Genomic DNA, 21,915 nt, shown 5'->3' on the forward strand with positions numbered 1-21,915 from the left:
TGGCAGGGGGGAAACGTGCAGTGACCCCCAGCACATCACTGTCCCTCTCCCCTGGCAGGACAGACAGGACCCGCCTGGCAGGCGAAAGGGCTTGTCTAGCACAGGATCCCAGGTGGGAAAGACTTAAGAAGCACGCAGGGAAGAACAAACCTGCCACAGTTGGGAAAATGAACCTTTGATCTCCCTGCCCCTTAAGCCTCCTTTAACGGGGGTGGCAGGTGCTCCCCCCCGGGGCAGCCTGTCCGGCTGACTCTCTTGGGGCCAGGGCCCGGCATGGGGACTCTGCTCCCCGTTGCTGCTGTAGCACAGGCAGAAAATCATGTAAAGGGTGGCAGGGTCCCAGCTGTCCCCCTCCCCTGCCTGTTCCTACACAGCCCACTCAGGGGGTTTTGTGGGTTTTTTTTGCAGGGGGGGGCAGAATCCCCCATTTGAGTCCTTGCAGGGAGCCAGAGGGGGAAGTCAGCCCCACACCCCATGGCAGCTCCTCCTTGGGTCAGCCGGTGCGAGGCGTCGCCTGCCGCCTGGTTATCAGAGCCCTGCAGATGCTAAGCCCCACTTGGGGCTTCTTTTTGCAAAACCTTAATGGGATTTGAAGAAATGAAAGGCTTTGAATATCTGCAGGTGCCGAGCCAGAGCGCGGCTCATCCTGGGTGAAAATGAATGCGGATCCTCCGGCTGGGAGCGAGCAGAGGGGGCTTGCGCGGGGCAGGCGGCTGTGCTGTCCAAAGCCAAGGGTTTCAGAAAAGGTCAGGGCTTTTGGATAGCAAAAGTCTGATGTGAATCTGAGTGGGTCTGGTTGGGAGGGAGAAGCTGCAAAATGCAGGCAGAGCCATGCTGGGAAGCCAGCCTTCCTTTCCTTCTCCTCCTTGCTGTGCTCCCCATCTCTCCAGCGCTGCCAAAACAGCTCCGTGCCATGCTCGGTTCCGGGTGTGCATCCTTGCAGCACCGCGCTGCCTTGCTGTAGGGTGACCTGACCCACCGGGAGGCTCCAGGAGCCAGGCCAGGGACAACGGGGACTAAGGAGTTTGTAGTTGTCCCTTTCCAGCTGCATTGCTCTTGCAGGGGGAGAGGTGAGCGTTTTGCAGACCAGAGAAGGAATCACTGGCACACTCAGGCACCCGCAGGGGCTGCAGCCCAGCCGAGCCCTCCCTGTCCCCAGTGGCACCACGGGGTGAGCTGGAACCACAGAGCAGCAGCCTTGTCCCAGTTCTGGGGGCTCTGTGGAGCTCAGGGCTCGCCACAGCCAGTGTCTCCCAGCCCCTTGCCAGCTTGATGAGGCCACTGCCAGGTGCCCAAAGCAGGGATAAGCAGAGGTGTCCAGCCTGCCCAGGCTGCTGTATCCATCCCTCCCTTCTCTCCCTCCAGGTAACCCTTTCTCATCCCTGCTGGACCCCACTGGGCACCGCTCCCCAAATCCCCGCATCCCACTGCCCTCTCTGCCCCAGCCGTGAGCACCGGCCGTGGGTCATGCTCTGGCCGGGAGACCTGTTTTGGCTGCAGGGGAGCCACGACAGTAGGAAGCAAAGGTCCAGTGATGTCCACGGGTGCTCGGGAGCTAAAGCCACCCTCACCGAGGGCAGGTGCTCCCCAGGGGCCCCTCGAAGATGGGCCAGCCCTTGGGGAGGATGGCAGCTGGGGGGATGGGGCTGCAGGGTGGTGGGGAAGGGCAGGGGGCTGGGCACAGGGTGGGGGAGCTCATGACATCCAGCTAATTCTCCTCCCGGACAGGCCGGATCTTCATCTCGGTGAACTTGAGGGAGTACTGCCAGCCGGTCCAGGAAGACCACTCGATGCCGTCGGCATAGGAGCTGTGGTGGCCCTTGAGGTACTGACCGTTGAGGTTGGAGGTGTGGCAGTTGCGGTACCACCAGGCACCGTGGTAGAAAGCTGCACAGTTGTTCTCCGAGTGGTCGTTGTCCAGGTCCTTGGTGGTGAACTTCATCCCATTGTGCTTCAGGAAGGAGTCACCTGCCCCGGGGGAGAGGAGCCGTGATGGGCCCTTCCTGCCCCTCACTCTGCCCTTGGGCTGGCTCCTGCCCCATGGGGCTCCCCTGGGCACCCCCATGGGGCTCCTTTGGTGAGGTACAGGGCACTGCGGGTCACCCACCCTGCAAACGCCCAGCTGCAGCCCCTCTCCTGCCTCCAGCTCCCTGGCTCCAGGGATGTCTGGTGACACCGCTGGCTCCAGGGATGCAGCTGGTACCCGCACCAGTGCCAGAGGAGACTGCTAACACCCTAGCGAGGGGGTTTGGTGGCTGTGGGTTCCCCCTGCCCCATGGGACCAGTGCGCCCCACCACCCTACCTGCCGTCCCCGAGTAGTCGGCGACGGAGACAGGGTACCCATCCTCCTCGGGGTCAACAGAGAAGAGCCCCACGCCAAAGCTGCCGTAGTGGGCAAAGGCGGTGCCGTTGTCAAAGTCTTCCAGGTCAATGCGGAGCTCGTAGCTGCCCTGCACCGTCAGCACATGGATCCGCTTCAACCCTGTGGCAGAGGGAGGAGGTGAGTGTGGGGACCCTGGTGGGGTTGGGGTGGCCAGGGGTCCCTGGGGAGGGGGCATCGGGTGGGACAGGGAGCGGTTCCCACCCTCCAGCCCTTGCTAGGCAAGCAGCCCCATCGCTTTCCCTGGCTCTGCGCAGCCACCCGGTCCCCTCCCCGCCTGCCCAGGGGACAGAGGACATGAGTGCTGCCCAGGGGGGTCTCGGTGTCCCTTCAGAAACCTGGGACCTCCCAGGGGGGCTGGGAGGGTGGACAGGCTTTGCCAGCCTGCCCAGGAGTGAGCGCTGCCAGCCCCACGCACCTAACCAGTGCTCTCCCGTCAGCTTCCCAAAGCCATCCCGGTAAGCTTCCCAGCCACGGAAGAAGTTCACAGAGCCGTCCTCCCGCCGCTGAAACACCTGGGGAGACACGCGGGGCATCAGTCATGGGGCTGCTCTGAGCCCGGGCACCCCGAGCAGCCCCCCAGCTCCCCACCATGCTGCCCAGCCCTCCCCACCGCTACCTTATTAGACATGGGCACAAATTAAACCCTTTCAACTCAGTAATTACCCGGGGGATGATGGCGAGCAGGTCCCCAGGGAAATGCCGGATCATTATCCGCCGGCTCCCAGGGATGAGTGAATCGGTTCAGACAGAACTCTTCACTGGATCCTCCCTCCGCCTGGAAGCAGGAGCAGAGCTTGGGAAACCCGCGGTGTGTCCCTGCGGGAAGGTGGCCGGTGCCCCCGGGACGGGTGGGCACCTGGCTAGAAACAGCCTGGGCTCTGCCGCTGCCTGTGTGAGCAGGGGTACGGACAGACGGACGGATGGACGGACGGATGGATGGATGGCAGGAGTTGAGATCTGTCCCCGCAGCATGTGCTGCCCAGGTCAGTCTGAGCCATCCCGCGAGGAGCAGGACGCTCGGTACCGCGTAAAACTGAACAGCTGATTTCCCCCTCCTGGGTCTCCGCGCTCTCCTGGGCAGCCGCCCCATCATCGGGCATCGTTCCTGTGGTAGCCTCGTTAGTCTCCCAGAGAAATTAACTGTGGGGCACTGACTGCCCCGGCTCCTGCAGAGCCCCCAAATCCCAGCCAGATCCCTGGGGCTCAGTGAGGCTTTTCTCCTCGGAGCCTTTCCTTTTTTCTCTCCCGTCTGCTTATCGACATGTTGTGCCTTGTGTGTTTCATCCCCTTTTATCCATAGTTTCGGGTTTGATTTATTGACAGTGATCCAGAAAATGCTGCTCCGTGTCTAACCATTTGAACTTAATTAAGCCTCCAGCCCTAGATTAATTGCATTAAAATTGGCTGAGCCAGCCTGCCCGATTCCCACCAAGTGCCACACTCCCGTGGCTGCAGAGGGGGCGGCCAGGGCACCTGGCGATTTAGGAAGAGCCATCCCATGCCCTGGCAGCCGAGGGGCCAGAGCACCCCGTCTTCGGGGGGGGGGGCTGTGCCGCCAAGCCCGTTCCTGCTCCCAGCATCCCACCCAGCTGCCACCAAGCCCCCCGCCAGCCGGGAAGCTGCCGTGTTTGCTCCCCCACAGGGATGCTCCTTTGCTGCCTTCCCCGAGCCGCTCCTGCCCTCCTGCCAACGCAGGGTTTCATCCCGGCACATGGAGCAGACCCAGCCTGTGAGCTTCACGCTGGTTTGCCCTTCACCAGACAGGCATTTCTGGAGCCATGGGTGCCCGGTGCAAGCTCCGGCACACTCCTCGGCATGGCACAGCTCTGATCCTGCTGTACTTACCTTCTAGAATTAGAGCCTTAATTTTTATCCCTGCATTGAGCACTTGAGAAGCTGTGGTTAAGCCTGTTTAAAGGGGCTTTCTTCAGGCTTGCTGGGAAAGGGGGATGGCACGGCTGGACGGGGGCCCAAAGCTGATTTTCCCCGGCCGGCACTGGCTCCAGTGCTGCTGCGTGGGGAAGGCGGCTGAAGCGGCACCGATGCCCCCTCTTAATCGGCTTTGACCCCCGGCTGTAAATAGGCCAATTGCCTGAGTGGTGCCCAGGGAGCCATGTAGGGCACATCGCCGCTGGCTGAGCCTCAGCACCTCTTGGCAATCGCCCTGGGCACCGCAGGGGCCCTCGGTGCCCTGCTGCCTACCAGGCTCAGCCCCAGGGGGCTTGAGACCGGGTTGGCAGGGCTAGTGGGTGCTGAAGGTCCTGTGTCCTCCTGAGCCTCCTGCTCCATCCTCATCATCTCTTGTGCACAGGGACGTGGGAGCCTCCTCCACCCCTGTGCAGGACGCTGCGTGCACCAGCATGCTGCGTGTACCGGTGACCTGCAGGCTCGCCACACGCTCCCAGCCCTGCCTGGCTGCTCTTTTCCTCCTCATCAAATATGCATCACCCCCTCTTAAGCAAAAAGGATTTCCTTCCCTTCTTTAAAGGCAAAGCTGAAATATTTATCTCCCCCGCTCTCTACCTCCCCCAGTCGCGCTGAGCTTGCAGGGCAAGGCTGGGCTCCTGCAAATCACCAACCCAGGAAAATGGGTTAAAACCAGAGAAAAGCGGGAGCGCCAGCCTGTGCCTGCCATGGCACTGGTGCGAGGTGCGTTGTGCTCCCTCTCCCTGCAGCCCCCACCAAATCCTGAGCAGGCTCAAAAGCCAGCCACAGCCGGGGCAGGCGCCTGGCCATCCCCTTCTGCCACCACAGTGCTCAAGCTCCTGGCCAGGTTTTTGGCAGCTGCGGCGCAGACCCCAGCCCCACGGCGTTCCTCTGGCCCCTGTCACAGCGGGGAGACGGGGAGACCGGCTGCAGGTTCAGCCGTGGAGAAGACAAACTGGGAGCATAGTGGGAGCCAGTGTCCGGGAAGTGCCGACGCTGTGTGACAGCCTGCGGCCACCACGGCTGGCAGCGCTGCCCGTGCCGGGGACACGGCTGCTCCTGCCTGTCCCTGCCAGCACAAGTGTCTCATTGCCCTGCATGGCGACACATAAATCACATCTTTTGGAAGCAGCACCCATTTCCCCAGGCTCGTCTCACCCACTGCCTTCGGCTGCCCCCAGCCCATGTGTAAATGCATCAGTGTCTGCTCAGATCCCCCAGCCCGCTCCAGGACCCCTCTGGCAAGTGATGAGCAGGCTGGGCGAAGCCGTGCCCGTGAGCATCCCTGGCACAGCCGGTGCCTGTGAAGCTGGAAGCTGTCACTTAACATTACCACAGCCCTCATCCTGCTGGCACAACCTTTTCTCCCGCATCCTTCAGCTTTCCCACCACTTCCCAATACGTGCCATACATGGACAATGATGCTGAGGCGGCCAGAGCCATCACAGCACTGTTGCTTACAGGGACAAGATGCTGATCCCAGGGGCTTTGCCCCGGCCGGGCAGTGATGGAGGCACAGGGGCACTGGGAGCAGTGTGGGGCATTTGCAAAAACTTCCAAAGACAAGAAGTGTGTGAAGAAGCAACCTTTTCAGGCTGCCCGGGATGCTAAGCCTCCTCTGCCCTCTGTCACCCCATTATTGCTTTAATAAAGTGCCAGAGGTGAGTGTCAAAGGGGGGAGCTGGGGTCGGGCTGGGCAATTACTTGGCTGCAGCCTGGAGCTGCCATGCAGCTTAGGTCAGCCCGGGGGAGTTGCTGCAATTAAAGTCGGTGCTGAGTGCGGGACACGGATGCTCCCGTGGGTGCTGGTGGGCACGGACCTGGACCCATGCCCCAGCTGGCTGCAAATGTGGCCCTGCTGCTGGTAGGCAGGACTGAAGGGGGGACAAAACGGACTGGGGGGTTGTGCTGGTGGCTCCCTGGCTCTTCCCTCCCACATCTCTTTGCCTTCATGTCATCCTGCCCTGCACGGACACTGATGCTGGCTGCCCTCCCTGACAGATTTCTGCTTTCCTACTAAGCAAACCAGGCAGCAAACAGCCCCAGAGCTGCGCGGGGGCTCCTGCTGCCCAGGCTCGCAGGGAGGTGTTGGTCCGGCAAGGGCTGTGCCTCGCTCAGCCTTCCCGACAAAGGGGATGGGTAACCACCGGGGACCCTGCCTCTGGCAAGGGGACAGGGTGACACTGCAGATCACGCTGTGGGGACGGGGAGGTGCTGAGCAGCATCCAGTGAGTGACCCTGGCCAGGTTTCTCCCCAGTGATGGCTCTTCCCCCTACCCCGCTCCATGTGGTCTCTAAGCCGTCCATGCAGGCTAAAGCTTAGCTCAGCAACTCCCAAGTTTCTGAGTCAAAATTGATTCAGCTGCTGCCATTGCTTCCACCCACCCACCCACATGCAAATAAGCCCAAATGTCAGGAGTAATCGCTTTGGAGGAGGAGGAGGGGAAGGAAATTTCCCAGGCTCTGCACCATGGTGCTCAGCTGTGCCACGGCTTTCCTGGAGCCTGGGTGATCCAGTGCCCCAAGGACACCCCCACATCTCCAGCCCCATGGGGGACGGCTGAGATACCCCCTGCACCCTAAGGGACCAGAGGAATGTCTGGGAGCCTCTGCTGCAGAGCAGCCCTCAGAAATGGGAGCCTGGGGTGAGCACCCTCGGCCCCGCTCTGGATGCGCCTGTCTCGGGAACGCCAGGATTCGGCACCGGGTTGGGGTCTTCAGCCCTGGTCAAGGCAGGGCAAAGCGGTGGTGCTACCTGGCTGCGATGCTGCCGGCAGTGCCAGGCTGGCCCTTCTGCCAGCTCCCACGGTGCTGCTGGGTGTAAAATCATTTGCTTCACCCCCTCCCCAGCCCAGCCAGAGCCCTCCGAGCTGCAGCAGCTTTAAATAAGCCTCTGAGTATCTCGCTAATCACCTTGGGCTGCTCTTCAGGCAGTGCTTGGGCTCAGCAGACTGTGCACAGGGTTTGCAAGGACCCTCCCCACCCTGGGGAGCCGGTGGGGTCCCCTCCTTTTCCCTCTGTGAGCCCCCTGGGAGCTGGCATCCCCAGGGCTGTGCTGTGCCTCAGTTTCCCCCCTAGAGCTGCTGGTACCAGCCTGTGCATGACAGGTTGCTCCTGCCTGGGGTGGGCTCCTGGCAGACCGAGGTCAAAGGCTCGTCGGCCCCCCAAGGGCAGGGGGGCTAAGCTCCCTCCTGGCACTGCATAAAGCTGCTTAGGGGAATCAGATCGTGGGGGATTTGTTTCCTAGAACGCCCAGCTGGAGGGGTGCTGGCTGGCTTGGCTCACCCACCATGTCCTCAGGGGAGAGGCTGCCTGCCCACCCCTCCCCATGAGCCCACCGCCCCTTCCCTGGGACCCCTTTGCTGCCCTGCCAGCACCTGGGGCGATGCCCTCCTGGGTAGGGCAAGGGGGTCTCCAGGCTTGGGGCTACCAGAGCATCCCCCCCGCTCCCTGCCCCCGTTACTGTGATTACAGGGCAGCTGGGGAGCGAGTGAATCAGCGTGGCACCAGAGGCACCCCTGCGTTAGGCAAGGCAAAATGTGCTGGGTTTGAGGTCTGTCCTGAGCTCCCCAGGACCACGAGGATGGGGCAAAGCACAGCCATTCGCCCCATGGCACAACTGCAGCTACGCCATGCCCCAGCAGGCTGCCGAGAAGAGCGAGCGCCAGTCATGGCATCCAGCTCCCTGCCTGACACCACCCGCCAGCCCCAGCCAAGCTCCCCAAGCCTCCAGCCAGTGGCACCAGGTGGCTCTGCCGAGGTGACACGGACAAGCCCGAAGCCTGCTTGCCCGTGGGACCAGGCACCCTGTGCACAGCTAGACCCTGTTAGCTGTCCCCACCCCGATGACACATCCAAGTGCTGAGAGCGACATCTCCCACCCCCAGCATCCCGATGCAGGGACAGCCCGTGGCTGGCGGTGGCATCACCCAGTGGCCCCCAGCACGGTGGCAGCTCACCGTCCAGCCGCCCCCATCAGTCGTCATGTCGCAGTAGACCTGGAAGCCGGAGGGGTAGTGCGTGGGGAAGATGGAGTAAATCCCATCCTCTTGCTGTCCACTCGCATAGATGTCAAAGCAGTCTCGGGGCCGGGAGCCTGCAGCGTGGCGTTGGGATGGGGTGGGATGAGGGGAAAGCTGGTTAATTAATGATCTAATTTAATGTCTTGCCATTTCTTTCAGGCTCTTAACCTTGCTGCCAGCTCTAGTTGGCGGCTCGGTGCTGCCTTGCTCTTTCCCTTGTTTCTCCTCTGATGCTCAGGGTGAGCAGTGCCCGGGGGGACACAGCCACCACGGCACCCCCCGACCCCAGCAGCCAGCTGGGACTGACCCCATGTCCCCATATGATGGCAAGGGCTGTCTGGGACCCAGTTGGGGAGGAGGGAGCCGAGGCCCAGAGGTAGCTGCAGGCTGTGCGGGCACACGCTCCCAGCCCTGGGACAAACTTACTCAGCTTCATCTTAAGCAAATTGTGATGAATGTGACTCTTTGTTGTGAGCCCCCTGCACCCAAATGAAGGCAAATGGTTGCTTCTTGCTTCGCTTTCACCCCAGCTATGTCTTCCTGGGGAACGTGGGGGTGTGCAGGGGCATGAGGTGGCTTTTGTGATGGCTTTGCAGGCTAGTTAATGGGCAGCTGGGGGCTGCGCGGTGAGAAACACCCCTCCTAGGACACAGCTTTCCATCTCCCTCCTGCTTTATTTCCCCCACCTCCTTGCCAGCCCTACTGCTGTATAAAACCCCTTCTCCAGCCTGGTTTTCCCCATCTCAGGTGGTTGTCTCCCTCCCCTCTGCCTGCCAGGAGCAGCCCCAAGCGCATCCCTCTCCCCGGGGACCGATGGGGATGCCACCTCACCATTGGAGCAGCCCCGGGGCCGCGCTCCCCTGGCTGGTGCTCGCTGCAGGTCAGCCTTGAGCCGGGGCCGGGCACTGCCACGCTCCTTTTGCAGCATGTCAAGGATGTCACTGACGGAGCTCACCAGCCGAGCCATGTTGGTCTGGCTCTCCGAGAGTAGCTGTGGGCAGGCAACACACGGGCAGACAAGGAATTGTGGTTAAATGTTGTTAAACCCTTTCCACTCCCCAGCCCCTTGACCACCCTGCCATGAGGATGCTCTGCTCGCTCCCACGGCTCCCTGAGTGCCTGCAGGCAGCGATGCTCCCTGCCAGGGTACAGGCTGGTGGGGACATAAAAGCCACAGCAGATCCCATATAGCTTCTCTGGTGCTTTTTGGCTGGGTGTCAGGGTCCAGATAGAGCCTATTGCCAGCAGGGCTGAGAAATCCCCAAACTGGTGTGCGTTGGTGCCACCAGCCTGTGGGATAAAGGGCATCTCTGGGCACGGGACAGGATCGCGTAGGCGGCAGGAATAGCTGTGTCCTGAGACAGCCGCCAGCTCTCTGCCGTCCCCTGAGGTGACCCAGGCCAGGCGAGTGACATGGGGTGGCCATGGCAGAACGGCAGGATGGGGAGTGAAACAGCGGGGATGGAGCAGCTCCGGCCAGAGGGAGATGACCACCAGGAGTGACAGGCACCGAGCTGAGCATCCAGCCGCACCCTGGGTCTTGCTATGATACCCGGCAGACCCCTGGCATACCCAGGTAAGCATTTCAACACAGCTCTTTAGCTGGGAAATTTTGGGGACATAAATAAGGGGCAGGGGCTGACTGCTGCATGAACCGCTCTTGGGATGATCCTGTGCTGTGCTCAGCTCCGCTCAGAACCCCCAAACTGGACCTAGAGCCGGGAGACCCGCAACGTGGGAGGCTGCACACCCAGCTTGCTGGCACCGGGGTGGTTTGGCAGTGAGACGCAGGCAGCTGATGAGCTGGAGCTGGAGCTGTGCTTCCTAACTCGCAGTTCCCAAGCACTCGCCTTAAACCTCAGCTCCTTCTGCTGGAAGTCTCCCCTGCAAGCAGCCATCCCGCCAGGGGCATCGGGACAGGGGGTCTGTCCCCGAGGAGCACCGCGCAGCACTGCCAGCCCTGGCTCACCTGGATGAGCCTGCCCTGCTCTCCCTGCAGGGCGCTGAGCTCCTGCCCCATGGCACTGTGCCCCTTCTTGAGGCCATCGCAGTCGGCACGCAGCTGCACAGCATGCGTCAGCAGCTTGGCCACCTCGTCCGCCACCGTGACCAGCAGGGCTTTCTGCTGGCTCTTGGTGGCTTTCACCTCAGCATCGTGGTCAGTGACGGCGCGCAGCAGGGAGGTCTGCAGCCCCTCCAGGCGCCCGAAGGTGCCCGCCGCATCAGGGCAGTTGGGGTCAATGAAGATGTTGATGCGGGAGCTGTCGGCTTTCTCGATGGTGACCAGTGCATTGGCTTCCTCAGGGTTGGTGCTGATGACAGGGGGTGACTCGGTGACGGGCGTGTGGTAGTGGTTCATGAAGAGGATGGCCCCCGTGACTGTCACTGCCAGGAGGACGGCCACCGAGAGCAGGACGGTGCACAGGATATACCCGCAGCTCATCCTCTGTGGACAGAGAGACGGACACCATCGGGACCCACCCAGGCAGACCCATCCTGCTTGCTTTCATCCAAGAGGTGCGTTCACAGGCTTTGGGGGGGTCCAGCAACGAGGGAGGTGACGTTGGAAATGGGGGGGGTGGTAGAGGAGGGAACACGGGGACCCCAGGGAGCCCTGCGGTTCTGCCAAGGATGCACAGGCCACGGGCGAGTGCTCATCAAGCAAAGCGGCTAAACCCACCTGGGAGCCAGAGGTATGAAATAATAAAGAAGGTGAATGCACGGCAGCCACCGGCTCCCACTGGCATGTTTTATTTAAGGTGGCGATACTCAGCTGGAGCAACCCCAGCTCCCTGGGAGGTGCGTGCGGGGCTCCCTGCTGCCCTGGGCACAGACAGGGGGAGAAAAAGGGAAAACGCCACCTGTGTCCTCCAGAGCAGGGACTGCAGGGAAAGCAAGGAGGCGAGGGAAGGCAGGGGCTGTGCCCAGCAGCAAGGGGAGGCTGTGGGTTCATGCTGGGGCCAGGTCACCCTGAGAATCACAGGGACCCTCTCTGCATGGGGCATCTCCCAGCTGCGGCAAGGCATGCATACCCTTGCATGCTCGCTGCCTGCCGGAGGGGAGCAGAGCTGCTTCCAGAGCCCTGGGACCTGTCCCAGAGCCTCCCAGCGAGGGGGACCTGCTGTGGGAAAGGTCTCTGACCCGCCCCGAGCCCCTTCGCAGCTCTGCTGCTGCAGGGGCCCATTGGCCCAGCACGTGGGAGCTGCCCCATGCACACCAGGGGCCTTTTCTCCTTGCAAAGTGGGCAGTGCCCACGCCGCCAGCGCAGAGGGAGTGAGCTGCCACCCAGTCACATCAGCCCCCTGGTCCCCCTGCCACCTCCCCTTCTCATTACACCTGCAGGACAGAGGCTGTGATTTTCCCCTGACCCCAGCCATGGCTGTCATAAGGAATTGCAGGGCTGCCAGAAAACTGCAGATCCGGAGAGACAAAGACTACTTTCCCCAGAAACGTGGGGAAAATTGCTGCATCTGCAAAGATTTCCCAGGCCCTGTCCCCTCCTGTGCACATCTATCTGGAGTGACACCTTCCTTCAAGCACCCTTCGCTTCATTCCCACTCCTGCAACCGTTTGCATTAAGGTGACCCCGGCTGCGGTGGGGCTGGCCAGCCAGGGTCTGGGTGGCCGTGATGCCCCACCAGCCTCAGGGGATGCTCTGGGTTCCCCCCCGCCCCCAGCCCAGGGAGTGAAGCTGGAGATGCAGACAGCTCTGGGCTGAATGGAAAGCCACCCTGCAGGGACCTCTGTAAAGCAGCAGCCCCAGGCTCAGCCCCTTGGCGTGCATTAAAAGGAGATGTCAAAGGCAATAAGTGGAGTTTTGGCAGGCAGAGGGTCAAGGAGTTTGCCCTGGGTTTGTAGACATGGAGCCCTGGCTTGGGGCATGAGGGGCACCCAGGAGCAGCAGGATGGTGGCAGACGGAGGTGAGAGATGCCCAGCCCTGATACCCTCAAGTGAATACCTGGGACCAGGGCTCGACCCAGCCCCTCAGCACCCTTCAAGCACAGAAGTGACAGGAGGGATGGCTGCTGACTGGAGGGCAACGTCAGGTGGTTTGGGATCTGTGGGGTGAGCAGTGACCATGTCCCTGTGGCTATCTTGGCTATCACAGCACCTCCAGCTCTACAGCTCTGCACCCCCCCACCCTGCATGCTGCTGCTCCCCACCACACTGATGTCCCCAATTCGAAATGTGCTTGCCAGGACACACAGATGGGCTAATGATGGCCGAGAGACCCGTCTGAGCATTAAGGGTCTCAGGAGCAGAGCCGTGCACGGCCCACACTCCCTTTCCCACAGCCGCACAAATCCCAACCGGGCTTTAACACACCAAAATCCTGCAGCTCTGGCCAGCAGCTGTATCCAGCTGTTTTCCAGCCTTGGAGCCCCAGCATTACTGCCCTCCCACTGGGAACTGGGGCAGGAACCAGGGGCCAACCCCCTTTGCAAGTGACCGACAGACCCACGCCAGTGGCAGCTTGGTGAGTCCCACAGTGTGATGCTGGCAGGTTGTGTTACCTGGCAACCTGCACTGGGGAGAGGAGGGAAATGCTCAGCTAGCGCCACCAGTAATGCTCCAGACTGGGGTGTGGGTCCCCCTAAACCTCCGCAGCACCTCAGCACCGCAGCTGCGTGCCCAGCTCCCGGCACAGGGCCCTGAGCCCCCTCTCCTGCACGCTCCAGCCCCACCACGGCCACAGCCCTCATGACCCCAGGGGTTTCTGCTGCACGTTGCACGGCCTCTGGTTCCTGGATCTTCTCAACAAGACTTTCAGGCAGCTGCAGGACATCCCCCTGCCCCGGTTACTGATGTCCCCTGGGAACATCCATTGGGCTAGAGATCCCAATGTCTCCAAATCATTCCTTCCTAAGGAAAGCAGAAGCTGCGAGACTAGGAGGTGCTCGGGATGAGCAGAGCTTCACTTGCAAACCTGCTCAGGAGCTGGGGCTGGAGCTTGGTAGAGAGCCCAAGGCAGGAACCGAGGCACTGTGGTTCCCCTGGTACAAAGCTGAGCCAGGCTCTCCATGCCCTGTGCTGGCTCAGCCAGGAGCTCTGTGCTTGGCCACCCATGGGGGCCAAGTCCTTGGTGTCCCAGCCACACCGCACCAGCACCCTGCAGGCTGCCCTGCACCCGGGGGCTGTAGGTTCCCGCAGTCCCATCACCCATCACCTCTCCCAAGCATCCCCCAGCCTCCCCAGCCAGGCAGACAGGCAAGCGGCTGTGCTGGGGATGGGAGACAGCAGCTCCACCACATGCAGCCTGCAAGGAGGGAAGGACACGGGCTGCCTTGTCCCTGGGGCAGCTGGCGCAGAGCTTGGCAGTGGGCTGGCCCCTGGGGAGCATGGACGGGCGGTGGTGGCAAGAGGCTGAGCTCTGCCATGGGAGATACTCTTTGATGAGGAGGAGCCCTTTGCTCCTGGCAAAACCGCTGCCCTTTGCCAGCTTGCCTGCTGCGCTGCGGGGTGGGAGGCAGCGATGGTGGGCAGCCCTGGCGCTCTCCGCCTGAGCTGTGCCCTCAGCCAGGCACAAACCAGGACCCCGGCTCTGCTTCTGAGGCAGGTGGGCACTGGTTTGCATTGCCCAGGCTCAGCTGCTGGGGCAAACTTTAGCCCAGGTGCTCGCACCTCACTGCCACAGTCCACCCAGCTCCGAAGGAGCCCCAGGGCAGCAAGGGCCAGGCCCCCATTCCCCAGCCCACTGCTCACTCCAGAGCGGCTCCGGCAGCACGTTTGGCATCCCAGCTGCTTGCCCTGCGCTGCTCCGCTGCCCCCGAGCCTCGCCACCCTCCCTGCCCACTCTGCTGCCGCTCGGCTCTGTGCAGGGCTGCAGCCCCCAGCCCTGCTCAGGCTGGGGCAGGGGCTGTACCCCAGCTGCCCCCCTGCTGCTACCCGCGCCCTCCTAGAGCCCAACGCCGTGGATGGAGGCAGAGGAACCGAATCCCGCTCCTGTTACCTGCTCTCCTCCGTCATCCAAAGCCTGCCTGCTCCTGCTCCTAGGCACGGTGCGCTTTGCGGAGGGAGGGAGGAGGGGGAAGAGGGAGAAGGGCGAGGAGAGGAGCGAGGAGAGGAATGGGGAAGGCGAGCGGGGGAACCGGAGCCGGCTCCGTGGGTGACACGCAGGCGGGCTGGGATGGGTCCCACTGGAGCTTACTGGGGGGAAGCCCAGCACCGGCTGCACAGCACACTCGGTGCCTCCTTCGCATCCCCCTGCATGAGCCACCGGCTCGGGGCCGTGGTGGGGCTGGGTCCATCCTGCCCAGCGCCCCCCGGGGCCGGGGGGCCACAGCCGGGAGCTCCAGCCGAACGGCACCGCTCGGAGTCCTGCTCGGGGGCCTGCCGCGGGGGGGGGGGGGCTGCGGGGAGAGCGAGGTTTCTCACCCGGAGGGTCTCCCGTGGCCCTGGGGGTGGGCAGCCCCTCTCCAGCGAGGCGAGGGAGCCGCTCGGCGCGGGTGGGCTGCTCGGGCGGGGGAGGGCTGTGCAGAAGGGGGGCAGGCAGCAGTGCTCTCCTGCACGGCCGGGGTGGGAGGTGGGGGGGCAGGTGGCAGACCCGGGGGCGAGTGTGTCTCACGGCTGCTGTTCCCCCCCGCGCCCAGCACCGGGGCGCGGAGCAAGGGCAGGTACCGCCGGCTCTGGGCTCCTTCCCTGGGCTCACAGGCTCCGGCAGGACCCGCCTTGCCCCAGCTCTCCCCAGGCGCGCCTGCCCACGCTCCGCACCCCTTCCCTTCCCGTCCAGAGGGCGGGCAGGGCGGCTGCCATACCTGCCCGCACCGTCCTGCACTGCCCGCACTGCCCTGCCTGCCCCGGCCATGCCTGCCCGCACCGTCCTGCCCTGCCCTGCCTGCTCCGGCCATGCAGCCCTGCCCGCACTGCCCTGCCTGCACCGTGCTGCCCTGCCTGCACCGGCCATGCCTGCCCGCACCGTCCTGCACTGCCCTGCCTGCTCTGGCCATGCAGCCCTGCCCGCACTGCCCTGCCTGCACCGTGCTGCCCTGCCTGCACCGTGCTGCCCTGCCCTGCCCTGCCCGCACTGCCCTGCCCTGCCCCGGCCATGCAGCCCTGCCCGCACTGCCCTGCCTGCCCGCACTGCCCTGCCTGCCCCGGCCATGCAGCCCTGCCCACACTGCCCTGCCGTGCCCTGCCCGCGCTGCCGTGCCGTGCCGTGCCGTGCCGTGCCGTGCCGTGCTGGGGGGGCCGTACGCGCCCCCCGGAGCGGTCCCCGGCGCTGTGCGAACAGGCTCCCCCGCCCCCGCCGCAGCTCTGCCCCCTCCGCCGCACCCCGCACCGCCGGCATCCCCCCAAACGCACCCGGGGGAGGGGTCCGGGGGGGGCGGGCAGCCGGGGGTCCCTGAAGCACGCGGGACGGCGCTGGCCGCAGCAGGGAGCCGAGGTGCCCCAGCCCTTTCCAGGGGTTATTTCCAGCGGTTGTCCAGGGCCGGGGGCAGCCCCGAGCATCGCCTGCTGCCGGGCCGGGGGCTGCCCGCCGCTGCGGGCCGGGGGCTCCGGCTGCAAAGAAATTAACTCCCTAATTCGGGAGGGGGGGGGGGGGGCGGACACCGGCTGCGAATAAATACAGTCCATAAATCGGGGCGGGGGGAGGCAGTCCGGGGATGTCGGCACGGGGTGTCCGGGGACCAGCCCACCCAGCCGAGGTGCACGGGGATAAAAAACTCGCTGAGGGACCGGGGGTGGTGGTGGCGGTGTCTGTGGGACCCCCGGGCCGGCCCCTGCCCCGCAGCCCCCCGCCCGGTACCTGCGATTTCTCCTGCTGCCCGTCCTCAAGTTGCGAGGCTCCTCCCATGGTTTTCCAGCGCTCGTTCCCCATCGTGTCACCAACTTCCAGCCCAAGTGCCCAGACCCCCCCTCAGGACCCCTCGGTGGCAGCGCAGCCCCCGGCCCGCCCGCGCTGCCCGGCTGGCCGCGGCGGGAGGACGGGCGGCGGCGGCGGCGGCGGAGGAGGAGGAGGAGAGGGAGGAGGAGGAGGAGGAGGAGGAGGAGGAGAGGGAGGGAGGGAGGGAGGGAGGACACGGGCACGGACACGGGGGTGGATCTTCCCTCCCCACCCGCCCCGCTCCCCCCGGGGCTCCCCCGGCCCCGCCGCGGGGATAGCGCCCGGTGATGCCCCGGCGACTCGCCCCGGCTCCCCAGCACAGCCCCGCGACCCTCAGCACTGCCCTGCATCCCAACCGCCCCCCAGCACTGCCCTGGATCCCCCCGGCCCCCCAGCACTGCCCTGTGCGCCACCACCCCTACCCACCCCGCCCCCCATAGCTCTGGAGCCATCCTGGATCCAAGCCCCCCACCCTGTCACCCTGTCCTGGGTCTCCGCAGTTGCCCAGATGTGGCAGCACAGCTGGACGAGTGGCAGCAGGTAAGGCAGGGGTTGGTGCCAGTGGTGCCAGGGGTGTCACAGGGGGCCAGGGTCAGGTAAGGGCAGGGGGTACCCCGGGGACCCACTCACCCCCTTTCCAAAGCCATGGTCCCCAGTTCAGCACCCCATGCTGATGGGGTCCCACCAGTGGGCAGGGATGGGCAGGGTGCTGGGCAGAGAGAGGGGGGGAATTGCCCCCCCAAAACCTTTGTGCCCAAGGGTAGCCAAAGTGCTAGGGGCCTCTTAGCAAAACCCTGCACTGCCCGCACTGCCCGGCCTGCCCCGGCCATGCCTGCTTTGGTGGAAAGCAGGTGCTGGCTGGGGGGGAGGCAGCGGCTGGGCCCCCCAGCACATGGGCTCACATGGATGCCTGCTGGAGCATCACTTGCCCAAAGCTTGGCGTTGCCAGCCCAAAGCAATGGTGCTGGCCCTGTGTGCCACCAGCTCCTGCGCAGTGGTCCCTCCCCAGCCTGACCACCCCCCATCCCGCCCCCCCCCCCCCCCCCCCCCGGCTGTGGATGTGGTTTTCTTTACCGTGCCTTAGCAGCACTGCCCCTTAAATCTTGTATTGGCTGCTTGTCTGACCTGTGGACAGGAGCGCTGCTAAGAGGTTCAGAGGAGCATCGTGAAAGCAGTGGTGGCTCAGCCCTGTGTTAATCCAGCTGGGGGGGGGCTGGGTTCTGTCTCAATGCTGAAAAGCCCCTGGGAAACCTCCTGGGGGGGGGGCCTGCAGCCCCCCTGCACACTCACACTCCTGCAGCGTGGGGCTGTCCCCCTGGGCAGGCAGCACATCATAGCTGGGGGTTGCTCTGAAGCCGCCTGGGTCTCTGTTCCCGCAGCTCAGCCTCATTTGGGACCCCCCAGCAGCTCCCATGTGGTTCACTGGGGTGGGGGCTGCCTCCCTGCGGCAGGTTGTGTGTGCTGGGGGCCGGGGGTCCAAGCAGCTTCCCTCCAGGACACACACCCCATTTTGGGAAGAGCTGGGTGCGTGCCAGGCCAGCAAACAGCCAAAGGGCTCTCTGGGGTGGGGAGGGAAGCACAGCCCTGGCTCCAGCAGCCGGGCACCCGTGTGTGTATGTTGTCTCCCAGCCAGGTGCAAATCCTGCCTTTGGCTGCAGCGATGTTGTGTGGATTTACCGGGCACTGCTCATGGCAGCAGCCCAGCTCCTTCCCCGCAAACAGTTTTCAAGGACTTCCCTTTAGAGCTGAGACCATCCAGCTGGTTTCACTGGTGGGGTGTTTGGTGTGCCTGCTCTGGCCGGGCTCATCCCCCATGCCGCACGGCCGTTCTGGAAGCAGGAGGCCGTGGGTGCCCTGGAGGCTGTTTTAGCTGAATTCCAAACAATAAAAACTTATCATTAAAAAGAAATGTATCTTGGCTTCATGTGGCCTGGCAGCATGGGGAGGAGTGATTCAGTGGCTTGTCAGCCCTGGGTGTTAGGCATGCCGAGCTGCACAACTGGACACTCTCCAAGTCCAGCAACTCATTTTCTGCAGATGGAGTCAGGCCCGTGCAGCGAGCTGACGTTTAATTTGCAATCCAACATACCTTGACATAACCCGCAGCTGAATGGTGGAGGCTGGTGCGGGACGGGATGCGTGGGAGCCAGCCAGTGGGGTTGTGCAAGGGGGCTGGCCCCTCGCAGCCCCCGCCGTGCGTGCGGTGCCCCCGCTGCACCCTGACCCGGGTGCAGGGTCCGGCTTGGTGGGTCCTGGTGCTGGTCCCGGTTGCCAGGTTGGTGCGCAGCTCCCCGGGCTGCGGCAGTGAGCGGGACTGGGGGTCCTGTGTCACCGAGGGGGCCATGCTGCTGGGGCTCTGCACGATGGATGCTCAGGGTGAGCCCTGCCTGTGCTCGCTGCCGAGGCAGGCCAGGGGCCAGAGGGGACACTGGCCTGGCTCAGCACTGACTCACACCGAGCCGTGTCACCCGTCATGGGGTCTGGCTGTAGTTGTGGTGCTGGGGACCCGGGAAGAGGCATCCCAGGCCAGCCAAGCCACATAGCTCCAGCCCTGCCACGCCTGGTGGCCCCACAGCCCCAGATCCAGCCGCGTGGGCTGTGCGATGGGGTGCTCAGGGTGCAGCCATGCACTTGAGGAGGTGGGCACACACGGTGGCCAGGCAGGGCTGGGCACAGGCCCCCCTGGAGGCTGGCAGTGGGTGGGGAGGGGGTTTCTGCCAGCAGCCCATCCCAGATCGATAGGCAGAGGGAGGGGATGATTCATGCGGCCCGAGGGCAAAAACGGGCACAAGGTTTGATGCGAGGTCTGATGTGAGGATGCTGGCAGGCTGCTACGGCTGTGGGCCCTGCTGGGAGCTGCGGCTCCTGGCAGCGTTTTCCCTGCCTGAGCCGGCTCTGCCCACGCTGCCTGGGGGTCCCAGCTTGGCCTGGGGGCAGAAAATGACTGAAGAAACATGGGATCAGACCTGTGCACTAAAATGAATCTTTTTAAAAAAATTTCAGACACTATCTTCTATTTTGTGGTCCAAGACAGTGAGCAGAGTTGCAGTGGTGGTGACAGGCAGGGGCTGGGCTCAGGTCCCTCCAGAGTGGGACACTGCCAGACAAGGCTTGGTGGCACCTTTTCCCCCTCATTGTGCTCAGCCAGCGCTTGGTTGGCATCCCCAGGATATCACGGGGTCAGACCTGGTGAGAGGACTGATGTCCCATGGGTCCAATCCAGCAAGGGGCTGTGCAGGCCAGAACCACTCCATTATTTACTGTTTGAGCTGTGGAGTGGGGATGGGGATCGGGGAAAGGCTGATGGGGGGACTGACCCTTCCCCAAGGAACAGCATGCGCTTTTCTTGGCATGGTGCCACCGGAGGCAGAGAGCCGTCTCTGCGCACACAGTGTCAGACATCATCATCATATTAATAATGAAAGGGCAGCTCCTTCAAAGCTCTTCGCCCCTGCGCCGGCGAGAGCGCAGAATGCAGAGGAGGTGCGTGAGCCTCATCCCAAGCAGCCACGGGGAGAGCGCTGTGATGCCCGGATGGTCCTCTGCCAGGCTGCCCACCCTGGGGTGACAAAACCTGCCATCTCCCCGCTGGGTGCTCTCCCTGCTGTGAGTCTGGCTGCCGGGGGGGCCCTGCATGGGACAGGAGCATCACTGGGTGCCTCCAGCCCCTGTGCAGGCTCCCCATCACCCTGGTCCGGTGGGGAAAGGCCATTTCGGCTGCCAGGGAAAGAGCCTCTCTTGCAAGGGCAGAGCGCTCTGTCCCTCATTTAGTGACACTGCTCGCTGTGCCAGGGCCCCTTTTTTCCCCGGGAGGAATCGATAGCTCAGACAATGAGACAAACTACCTGCAAAGAGGTCTTGGGCTGCAGCCAAAAGTGGGTTGGTGGCAGCAGCTCCCGGGGAGTCTCTTCTGCTCATCCCTGTGCAAAATCTTTGTGTTTCCAAAAAAAACGTTTTTAATGTCCTCCTTTCGTCCAGAGCATCTCCAAGCCTGGTCACCCTTTGAGAGGGTCTCAGCAGGACCAGACGAGGAGCTGAGCATCTCTCCACCTCTCTTCTCTCTGCCAAACTCCCTTCTTCACCCTTCACCCCACTCGGGTGGCTGGAGCCAGGAGCGTTTTGCTGTGGATGCCTGAACCTGGGGAAGAAGGAGTCAAACCCGCTGTGCTGGATGGAGCTGGAGCACCCCATGCCCACCCTGCGCCCATCCATGCCCATGGGCTCTCCCTGGCACCACGCGTGTTTTGGAGGGTCCCACCCCGCAGCGGTGCCCTAGTGAGTGGGGAGCCCCGCTGTGTCCCCCCGCCCCCCCTGCCCAGCCCTTTCTCAGGCTTTCCCCCCCCTCCCTTCCAAACACAACAAAACCCCCAAATCCTCCGCTACTGCGAAACCTCTTTTTGTTCCTGTTTTCTCTTTGCTTTCTGCCGCGGCAGACTATTGATTGGAGCTGATGCGCTGTAATCCACTGTTTCTGTGAAAAGTTGGCATCCTGGAGTCCCTGGAGGGGCAGGATCCTGCCCCTGTGTCGGTCTTGCTCCTCTGCTGGGCTTGGAGATGAGCGGGAAGGTTGTGTCCCCCCCATCCCATCCCTGCAAAGCCGTGGACTAAACACTTGGTGAGGGGGGACAGAGTGAGCAGCTGCCAGGTGGGAGACGACTCTGGTATGGAGCAGAGCCAGGTCTGATCCTGCTGGGATGGATATCCAGAGTGCCAGGCATCCAAGGGAGCCCTCCTGCCCCTCCAGTGGTGCAGGGGACGGTGGTACAGGGGGCATTGGAGCTGATGAGAGGGGCTGGCAGAGGGGGTCCGTGGGGGGCTCGACAGAGAGGAGGGCTGCAGAGAGTCAGTGCTGACCTGGGCCTGAAAGGGGCTCCTTGTGGGGTGCACAGCTGCCTCTGTGGGGCAGAGCCCTGGCCAGAGACCCCCACCGAGCCCTGCTCTATGCTTGCAGCCCCCTGCTGTGCCACACAGCCCCCCTCCGCTGCACTGCCACTCCATCTATACTTAATGATGGCAAATGGGCCGGAGCTCTGGAAAGGGAGGGGAGGGGGGGGGGGGGAAATAGCCAAAAAACCTCCAGAAAACACAGGCAAGGTTTTAATTTAAAACCTTTTCCCACATGAAAAGTAGCAGCCCAGGCCATCTGGAGGAGCATATGCAGGTGAGCGGGAGGCAGCGGTGCCTCCCCCAGCTCCCTCGCTACCAGCAGCCCCCCCGCAAAAGGCTTTTGGCTGGTAAAAGCTAACTGGGGGGGGGGGGAACCCCGATCCCAGCCGGCAGTCTGGGGGAGCCCCAGCTTTCCCTGCTGAGCTACCAAGACCTCTTTGTTTAATTGTTACGTTTGCCAGAAAAATGATTACAATTCCCAACACAAACAGCAATAGCAGCCGAGTTTATTGCGAGAGATTAATTCATCGGTTTAATTGAAACTGCAGGAGCAGGACGGGAAAACATCGGTCCGGGGCTGGAGGAGGAGGGTCAGCCCTGCTCAGCTGTACCCACATCCACCCCTAACCCCCAGCAATCAATGAAGCCCAAATTAGCAGATTTACTCCTCAGAGGACTCCTCGGTTGGCTGAGCATCACATCCAGCATCCTAAAGCCCCAAGTCTCCTAGCAACCCCCCAGTGCTGCCTCTGCCCACCCGTTAACCCCTTCCCTGGAGCCCCCCCCCCCCCCGTGCCACACGCAGCACCCTGCGCTTCGAAGGCAGCGCTGCCACGCTGGGCGTGAGCAGTGGCTTTGTGCAGCAAATGC

The 21,915-nt window shown here is 63.3% G+C and overlaps 2 protein-coding genes across 2 annotated transcripts; both read right to left on the reverse strand.

Moving 5' to 3' along the window:
• Nucleotides 1-394: 394 nt before the first annotated feature.
• Nucleotides 395-1,423, reverse strand: LOC129736886 (uncharacterized). Its single transcript, XM_055721416.1, has one exon. The coding sequence runs from the start codon at nt 1,421-1,423 to the stop codon at nt 494-496; it is 930 nt and encodes a 309-aa protein (XP_055577391.1). The 3' UTR covers nt 395-493.
• Nucleotides 395-16,283, reverse strand: FIBCD1 (fibrinogen C domain containing 1). The gene is made up of 7 exons (XM_055721415.1): nt 16,081-16,283; nt 10,302-10,778; nt 9,164-9,323; nt 8,270-8,406; nt 2,800-2,896; nt 2,304-2,483; nt 395-1,968 (listed from the first exon to the last, which is right to left on the reverse strand). The coding sequence occupies exons 1-7, from the start codon at nt 16,150-16,152 to the stop codon at nt 1,709-1,711; spliced, it is 1,383 nt and encodes a 460-aa protein (XP_055577390.1). The 5' UTR covers nt 16,153-16,283; the 3' UTR covers nt 395-1,708.
• Nucleotides 16,284-21,915: the final 5,632 nt, after the last annotated feature.

Source organism: Falco cherrug, chromosome 9 (genome assembly GCF_023634085.1).
Source record: "Falco cherrug isolate bFalChe1 chromosome 9, bFalChe1.pri, whole genome shotgun sequence".
In the NCBI taxonomy this organism is placed as follows: Eukaryota; Metazoa; Chordata; class Aves; order Falconiformes; family Falconidae; genus Falco; species Falco cherrug.